This window comes from Echiichthys vipera (assembly GCF_963691815.1).
Source record: "Echiichthys vipera genome assembly, chromosome: 18".
In the NCBI taxonomy this organism is placed as follows: Eukaryota; Metazoa; Chordata; class Actinopteri; order Perciformes; family Trachinidae; genus Echiichthys; species Echiichthys vipera.
Window position 1 is genome coordinate 13,328,439 of NC_139843.1, and position 9,608 is coordinate 13,338,046.

Consider the following 9,608-nt stretch of genomic DNA (forward strand, 5'->3'; position numbering starts at 1 on the left):
TTCGCTGTTGTGTTATTGTCGTGCCAGACTGGAATGATGATGTACTGGTGTGTCAGATTTGACAAAAAGAAAACTGTGGTTGTAATGAGAATCCCAATTAACTGAGCAGCGATGAACTCTGATCGCTCATCCGTGCTCGAAAAGTCGTCAAGTTTTCCACTGCGACCCTCGGTGGCACCAAAATGGCTGCTGCTGATTTTTTCAAAAAGGTAACAATGTCCATCATGTTCATCTCCAGAGCCAGTGTCCTGCCAATGTCCTCTCAGGCAGCTGAGTGAAAGAAGTTGTTGGCACACTGCAGCGTGTTTCAGAAGTTTGTTTCATCTTCAGCCAAAGGAAGAGCTGGATGAGCCGTGGTGTGTATCCCCCAATGTTGTGCTCACAGCAGAGACTGGAACATACATGACAAATGACCCTCGTGCTGTAATTCTGCTGAAGGTCAACAGTCAGGCAACAATTTCACAAGCACTTTCGGCCAGGGAGCCATTGGTCATATTGACTTCATCCTGGCGACTGAAGGGTCTGAAATTAAGCTGTTTACTGGTTTTGACCCCACAAACAGAAGTAAGGCAACAGTGAGGAATAATCATAGTTTTGATGACCTTTATACAGCCATTTGAGGAGAAGATTTACTAAAACCTGTGTGAGAAGATTAATACCTCTCTCAGGTGTTTAGGGTAAATAAGAAGCTACAGTCAGCAGCAGATAATCTTCGCTTAGCATGAAGCATGGAAAGAGGGGAAGAATCTGTCTGAAGGTGACAAAATCCACCTACAAAGACTTCTAAAGCTCAATAATTAACATGTTATATATCGTCTGTACAAAAACCAAAGTGTAAAAGCGACACAGGACTATTTCTCAGCACAGTAACTCCCTTAATTAGTGGTAATCAATTACGTGTCCGTTGTTACAGACATTTAAGTTATTTATTTATTATATACAGTGGTGTAGTGGTAGTTGATGAGGTGGTGTACAAATAAGTAGATAGGATTGGGCGATACGTTAAAATGTTCCAACCGCAGGGAACAAAGGTCTGCACACTGTCGCGCTCCCAAATAAATAATTTATTAAATAAGGGCAAAGCTTGGATCGTCAAGCTCTAACTCTTTTGGCTGAATGTGTGCACACTTCCTCTCTGTGGCTCGAGCTCGATTTTACCGTGCACGGCGTTCCCAGCTGTGATGGGGCCGTCGGACCTCCTGTGACGGTTCTTCGGAAGCAGATTGCAAAATAAAAAGGACAAAAATCACCCTCCCAAAAACACAACTGGCGATGCATTCAGCCAGTGGATTATATATCTGCCGGCAAATTTCAATTTGCTCTGCCGCTGCCTCTGGGCACAAACGGTTGGAGCTCGTTCACTATGTGGGAAAATCCTGAATCACCAATCAAATTGTATCTTTTATGGGCGGGTGTAACGCACCGTTGAAGTCACAGAGTTACGTCACCTTGTTCATCGCTCTTAAATGGCCGTAGTCTGCTATCCAATTGCGTGCAGTGGAATTTTGAAATGCATGCGTGTGTACTGCCCCTTGTGTTGGGATCGGTCTTTGCCAGAACCTATACGTCTTTCTAGATGTGGTTCTGGATTTCCAGGCATATTCAATGTTCAATATATTTATACTCCAATGTTTTTTTGGCTGATAGGTGGTTACATTGTAATCCACCATAACTGTGTATACCCTCCACTACAGCACTCATCATACACAATGACAGGGAATGAGAAATCTCGCGCTCCCCCCAGCAACGCTTATTGAATATGTGTAAGATGGAAAAGAAAGAGCACACTAGCAACAATAAAATGTGACATTTGAGTGTTCAATCTGCAAGAAAGCGAATAAGTGTATGTTGGACTGTTGCTTAAAAATGGATGTAGGTTTGACAAAAATCGTCCCTGACGAGTGTAAAAGGATTTTCCACGTCTGTTCCTCTTCTGTTTGAGGGGGATTGAGTTCAGTCACCAGAATAAAGACGTCCAATTTACTGACAAAACAGAGGAAGTGCAAATTCTCACAGTACAAATATTCACTTCTCAGTTTCAATCGATTAATGCAGAGAGAGCAGAAGGTAGTCCGGTGGGAAGGGGGGGTTGTTCGGTATTGAGGACAGAACGCCCCCGTAAGGCCTGCTGTCTTTAGAAAACAAAAAGCTGTGAGATATTTGTAATCCACCCCCCTCTGTTTTATTTTGGAAGAGAGCAAACACATCAGCCTTGTGGTCAATTTGACTACCTGCCACAACTTTATATAATCACTAGGACTCTTCCATGCATCCGAGTACACTGAAGAGCGTTCCAGCCTGTAAAGTCTTCATTCTGTAATTATCTGCCTGTCTGTGGATGATTGTTAAGCACTTAAGATGACATGTGTGCGTTGCTGGCTCACACACGCACACACACTGCCATTTCCTCGAGGATGATTAGGATTCGGGAAAGACCTCTATTGTCCGTTATCCTCCATCATCCCTGATAGGCTTGAGATTATTTAGATGTATTCAATTGAAATGCAAATGTGTGCACATCCTCTGCTGTATTTTTATCATCTTATGAGTAATATCTTTCTAACTGCTAATTACACTGAAGCAGGTTTCAGTGCAGGAGCAGTTTGAGATAAACACTTCCTATGACAAGAAATTCTTCTCGACTATATAAGGCAAATCAAAAATTCCTATTAGATGTGATGCTATCTCATATTTATATATTGTATCTTTTATTTATCACCAGCCATCTTACTAAGCTCACCTTGTTTCACTTGGAACAGCAGCTCAAATCTACGGATCAATTTATCCGCTCTCTCGTCGGTTGAATGCATTCTGATTTTTACATTACTGTATTGCTGAAAAAGTGTGTTTCAACTCTTCCTCCGTCTCTTCCCCTGTAGCCCTATGACTGTGCGAAAAGGAAAACGTTTAGGCATCTCCATCCAGGAGCACATGGCAATCGATGTATGCCCGGGCCCCATCCGCCCCATCCGCCAAATATCTGCCTACTTCCCTCGCTTATCACCCACTTCCTCCTTCTCCGAGCCAATCTCGCCCAATCAGTTGGCAGCTCCCACCTCACTCAGCCCTGGCAGTGTGGGCCAAGGTGGTGGGGCTGCCACAGGAGGAGTAGCAGGGAGCAGCAGCCTGTTGTCACCTCTGTTACCAGGGGCGGCGGGCGGAGGGGGCTCACTGTCAGCCATGAGCAGCATGGACACCTCTATCGAGATCGACAGCTGTGACAGCGACGATAACAGTGAGTCACGTGAAAGTAACAACCTGCTTTCACTAACGCTGCTTGAGCCCAAGAATAGAACTCATCACAGATGTGGATGTGTAGACAAAAAGCCTAGAAAGATTTTTTAAAAAACAAAACAAAATGGTCCCTTTTCCTAAGGTGCTGCTTCTACTGCTGTCAAGTTTTCTGTTCTCACATGGCACATATCCAAGTTTACAACGACGACTGGTTAACCATCGGAATTCTTATTAATTTTCTAAACAAAGAAATAAAACTTTCATTTCACCCAGAAGTAAACAAAGCAGGGTTCTCATTTATCATAGACCAGTGTAGCTACCTAGCATAAGCTAATGTTTAATGTATCTATGTTCCCCAGCTCAATATCCACTTAATATGAGTCATTAATATGGCCTATCTGATGTTTACGTTTTATGTTCTCAGCAATTTTTTCTGGAGGCCAAATGTGTGTTTCCCTGGGTCAGTTATGTTGAAGTTGCCCACCTAAAGCTTATGGCCTACTGATGTTATACTGCTTGAAACCCATGTCAATTTTCTTGACTTTAGAGATTGAAATCTCCACAGTGACTGAACCATTTGAACTGCATTTTAAACATTCATCTCACTTTGTTCTTTGCCAAAAAACTGTGAAGCTACAATGTCAGTTTTTATATTCAGAACATGGGACCCTGGGAACACATGGATGACCCCGTTGCAGCTAGCTAGCGTAAGCTAATACTAAAATCGGTTCAATTTTATTGCTTTTCAAAAGGAGAACCTTGTAAAAGGGGTCTTAAAAGAATAGTTAGACATTTGGCAAACAGAGACATTTGTTTGTGTTTGTTGCGAATGTAATTTTCTAAAATGTTAAAATATCTTTCAGATTGTCTATTAAGGCTTTACAGTTTTTCGTGATAGTCCACTTGTATTTTTTCCTGCCATCATTCTCTATATGAGGTAATCAAGTCTTCAGCTCAAAAGCAATTTGCAAAGCAACTGGCACATTTGTAAAACATTTGTATCACCTGTCTTCCAGCCTCCTTGGGGACGTTAGAGTTCGACCTTCTGTATGAGAGAGCCACCAGCTCCTTGCACTGCTCAGTCCTGAGAGCAAAGGTAAATACTGTCATCCAAAGTCTCCATGAGAACCAACACAGGAAGTTTGTCTTGTAGAAACAGAAAATAAATATTTAATTTACCTTTGTATCAGTTGTAAGTTTATTCAACCAGTGACACCAGAAAGTTGTCCAATATTTTTAATATTAAGTCTCCTAATCTGACATTTTAGTTTTTTATTGAAATGTCTTGACAACTTGTGCTAACTGTTACCATGTCAACACGTTAAATTAAGAGGAACATGGCAACATTATACCTCCTACATCCACCCATTAGCATTGCCATTTTCAGAGCATGTTAGCATGCTAATGTTATTACCTAAAAGTACTCAGTGCCTCACAAAGCTGCTAGCATGGCTGTAGACTCTTGGTCTGGTTTCTTTTTAACTCACAACTCCATTAAATAGCTGCTAAACATTTTGTTACTGAGTTAACTCACTCTAATTCCAAATAAAAGCTTGCATTGCTAGATATTGACACAGCAGTTAATAATTCTGACAGCAGAAACACAACTGTTGTTTCACTAATGTATAAGAGAGAAAGGAAAGAGCTGAAGTTACACATTAATTTCATCTTCTTGTTAGTATGTAGTAGAGGATTTCAGTTTCACTGGTCAACTGAAACTATCTGTCAAATTAAAACTCCTCCACCTCCTCTTTACCGCTGTGCTTTCGATTCAATTTGTAAATGAACTCCTCACCTCTCAGTCTGGTAATCGTTTAACAATTCATTACTGCCGTTGGCTGCTTGCACAATGTTCTCCACCAATTATTTTTCATCCCTCCCTTATATCTTCTCCATCTCTGTCTCTATTAGGGTCTGAAGCCGATGGATTTCAATGGTTTGGCTGATCCTTATGTCAAGCTGCACCTGCTGCCGGGAGCCTGCAAGGTCTTTTATTATCAGGACATGGTTTTGTCACTGCGTTTTCTCCAGTTGACAGAGACCTTCAGTTACCTGTTACACCTAGCTGCATTTTTAGCTGCATTGTGAAAGTGCCAGGGCAGACCAGTAAATTGGCTTTAAAACAAAAAGACCTTGTAGCCAGTAAGAACTTGTTTTTTCCCTGTTGAAGTTGTTTGCAGCTGTGAGATTATTGTTTTCCTCTCCTCTCTGCTGTGACGCACAGGCCAATAAACTGAAGACAAAGACCGTTCGCAACACGCTGAACCCTGTTTGGAATGAGACACTCACCTACTGTGGAATAACAGAGGAAGATATGTATCGCAAAACACTCCGGTAAATCTTTGCTTTATGTCTGGCTATTTCTGTATCCTTCTCGTCCTGCTTCTCTGCTCTGTCTTGCCCATCAGGAGGAGACCGTTGCTAACAAAGGATTTTTTTATCATCCATCTCAATCACACAGTCTTAGTCTTGGTTTTTAGGCCTTTCTCGTCTCTTTCCTATCTCTACTGATCCTTTGATCCCCCTCTGTCACCTCACCTTCGTACCTACTTGTACTTCCATCTCTCGTGGCCACTAGGATCAGAAACGATATCCCCTCACTCCGTCCAAACAATCCCTCTGTCTTTGTCTTTCCTTCTGTCTGTCTTCCAGCCTTTCTCTCTTTCCAACTTGCAGTGACACATTGAGGTCAGACTAAGCACCAGGGGGTGTTTTAATTTCATTGACCCCCTCCAGAGGTGACGAAAGCTGTGAATTGTCTCTGCCTGTGACTAAAACTTTGCCATTCTGCACGTGGGAGTGGGATTTAAATAGGATTGACAGTTGATCTCTCGGGGGAAATTAGAGAAACTGGCCCCATATTGGCCTAAGACACTGTGTTTATTCAACAGGGGCGTTAAAAGATTAGCGGACAGGAAGTTTAACCTATCGAAAAATGTAAACAAATTGGCGTCACACTGAATTGCACTGCACATTTTAAAGGATCAATACAACCTTTAACAGTAAACACATATATTAACCAGCTAATGTAGACATCCTTGCATTTTTTGAGTCAATTTTGTCGTCTAGCAGTGTGTTTTTCTTAGCACAGTCGAAGGCTGGTCTACGTCCAGTGAATCTACAAGGTTAAACAGCAGGATTTCCTCCAAGACCATTTTGTTTCAACAGAATTTCAACACTTCCAATACAGGAAGACATCCATCACAGCAAAGGGAGATTAATTCATTTAAATGTTTGAACTGGAAAGAAAATGGAGCTCTAATATTGTTTCTGCTTTCAACTTAGCTGCAACAAACTGCAGGGTATCTTCTGACAGCTCTTAGATGTACAGTAGTACAGTTTCAGAAAATACAATTCAAACTTGCAGTAGTTATTGTATTTCTTTATGATGTCATGATTTACAAACCTTTTTATGACTTTCTGTTTAATTCACAACTGTCTAGTGGGCAATTAAGTTATATACAATAAGGACTATGGAAGAATATTCCTGCCAAGAAAAGAAAAACTTGATAAAATGCTGGAATGATACGAATGAAAATACTCTTGAGGCGTCTTTGTTGCGTTTTTTTTCTTTCCCGCTGGGCAAAAAAAAAGTTAGCTTGTCATGGTTAGTCAACATTTGGTCGTATAAACTCAAAATAGTTAAAAGTTAAATTAAAAAAAAGCTCAAAATGACATAATAGGTCAAAATAATAACACTACTGTAAATCAATATTTAAGTTTATTATCTCAGAAGGATCCAGTTTATTGCAAAGTAGGTTTTCAAATACAATGAATTTGCTTTGGCGTATTGGTGCCAAGAAACCTAACTATTAAAAGATTTATTTCTAATAATTTCGAGTTAGTAAGACTAAAGTTTGACTCGCCCTAACATATCTAACTTTTCATCTATCTTCTTCTGGCAGAAATGACATACAGCCTGTATAAAAGGTGCCATGACTTCTCCAATATCCATCCATGTGACGCTTTAAGAAGCCTTTAAATTATACCGTGTCAAACAGTGTCAGTGAGCATCTTTAGTTACATGTCTGACAGCATGTGTTGATTAGATTTATCACCTTGCTTTAACGACACTATGAAATTGTTTCGATGTAGTATGAAATGTGATCTGCGATAGCGACTGTAATATGTCTCTGTTACCACATGCTGTGTGGCCGGGGCCTGACATCATGACTCTACGCTTCACACTTGACTTTTTGACCTATCGTACTCTCACTCCCGCTCTCCATCCTCAAGCCTTTTACATCACAGCCGTGAATTACTCATACATCTAACACGCCATCTTTCATCTTTTCTGTCTTTTTCTTTTGTGCATTTCCATCCTTTCCTATTTTTGCCACTATTCGACTCTGAAGGGCTCATAAGCTACTAGACTCTGGGGACGATGCCAATACGTATCTGGTGTCCACAGGCAACTGGCCTCTTGCACCGTCTTCATTTCTGAATGCCGTGTTTTATGACTGGAACCTGAAGGCAGCAGGTGACTGATGTTTTCTTCCTGTGGTCATGAATTTTGTTAGAAATTGAATAAAACCAGCGAGGGGGCAGCAAGTTCATATCTCCGTTCATATTTCCTTCTCGGACAGATTGCATTCTCAGTTTTCTATCTCCGTTGCGTGTCGCTCATTCACATTTACATAAAACACAGAAAAAAACACAACCACTCGGGATGTCAGTCAGCCTGTAGCATACTGATCTGCCACTTCTGCCTATAGACATGCGTTTTCAGGCATATATGAGTACACATACACACACACACTTATAAATGAGACTTATCTCTCCCACTCACACACATCACTCCGTCACTCGCTCGTCGACGTTTGATTTCACATACGCACACAGCATCCCTCCGTCTCCTTCACTCCTCTCTGCAGATCCCAACCAGTTATGCATTTCTGGTGACATTATGGCAGGTGTAAACGCCCCCATGAATATGGATTGACTCAACCTTGCATGATGCACTTTCACTCTATCTAAATTCCCACAGGAGGAAAATGGTAATTACTTGTACAATGTGCATAAACAGATGCTGGATTAAAATAAAGGTTCTCCTTTAACTCGGGTCAGGTATATGTCAACAATATCCTTCCCTCATTATAATGTTGCCACAGCATTGGGAATAATTAAGTGAGTCATAATATGCAATATTGTTTCACACACAAACACACACACACACACACACACACACACACACACACACACACACACATGCACACACACCTGTCTTACTCTTTGTCTCAGTAATCAGCCTCTCTAATTGTGTTGTTTCCCTCTTCTCCCCCCAAACTTTGTGTCTGGCTATAAATGATCTGAACCTTATCTCTCCTTCTTCTGTCTCTTAATCCCAGGGTGTCCGTGTGTGATGAAGACAAGCTGACACATAATGAGTTCATCGGGGAGTCGCGGGTGGCCCTGCGTCGCGTGAAGCCGGACCAGACCAAACACTTTAACATCTGTCTGGAGCATCCGCCTCCTGTGAGAAGAAGGGGGGGGCAGAAAGAATAAAAGAGAGGATAGGAAAGAAAGACAAAAAGGAATGAAAGATAGAAACAAGGGTTTATGATGGAGATAAATGACTGAGGGTACAATTATATTTAATATATTAAGGATTCCTTCCAACCTCATCTTTTAAAGCAGAAAAAAGGTAGAAGGGGGAGGAAATGAGGTGAAGAGACGAGACAGGAAATAGTTTACGTGCCAACATTAAAATGACGATGTTTATTAGACCGATGATGAGCACACACCTGGGTCTCATAATGTATTAAACACAAAACGTGTCTGTACAATCTCTGTAGCACTTAGCCAGGCAAAAGATGATATTCGAGAGTAAACAGAAAATAACAGGCTGCATTTTCTGCGACATAAACAATCATAAACATTTAAAGCAAGGGTCCTTTAAATGTGTTTGTGTTGTAAGAACGATATATACTACAGCAGGATTTTACAGTTAAACAATATATATTGTGAGAATAGTACTACAGATAAAAGTGCATTCAGAACAGTAAAATTCAATAGAAATGTAATTACTATAAATAATAAAGTATGCAAACACTCCAGCACGGGGTTGTTGAACAGAATCATGGGCATTAATCAGCTGTTATGACGACCTCCACCCTTACAGGAAGACTTTACATCAGATTTAAAACCAGACTGTCGGGATTGATCACATTCAGCCACAAGCACATTAGTGCGGCTGGCCGCTAATGTTGAGCGATAAGATCTGGCTGACAATCAGATTCATCCAAAAAGGTGATGAATGACGTTGGGGTCAGGGCTCTGTGCAGACCAGTCTTCCACACCAAACTGGGAACACGTTTCTTTTACCGGCTTTGTGCATGATGGGCATTAACATGTTGAAGTGTTAAAAACTGCAG

The 9,608-nt window shown here is 41.1% G+C and overlaps 1 protein-coding gene across 1 annotated transcript in view; it reads left to right on the forward strand.

Annotated features, from left to right (window-relative positions):
* Positions 1-2,883: 2,883 nt before the first annotated feature.
* The window catches only part of LOC310961273 (double C2-like domain-containing protein alpha), a gene marked incomplete at both ends in the record, with an annotated part of 19,467 nt that continues 12,742 nt past the window's right edge, over positions 2,884-9,608 (forward strand). Inside the window, 5 exons of the mRNA XM_083933291.1 lie at positions 2,884-3,235; positions 4,251-4,330; positions 5,146-5,220; positions 5,459-5,568; positions 8,583-8,709. Coding sequence (XP_083789417.1) covers positions 2,884-3,235; positions 4,251-4,330; positions 5,146-5,220; positions 5,459-5,568; positions 8,583-8,709 — 744 coding nt within the window. The remainder of the gene's footprint in view (positions 3,236-4,250; positions 4,331-5,145; positions 5,221-5,458; positions 5,569-8,582; positions 8,710-9,608) is intronic.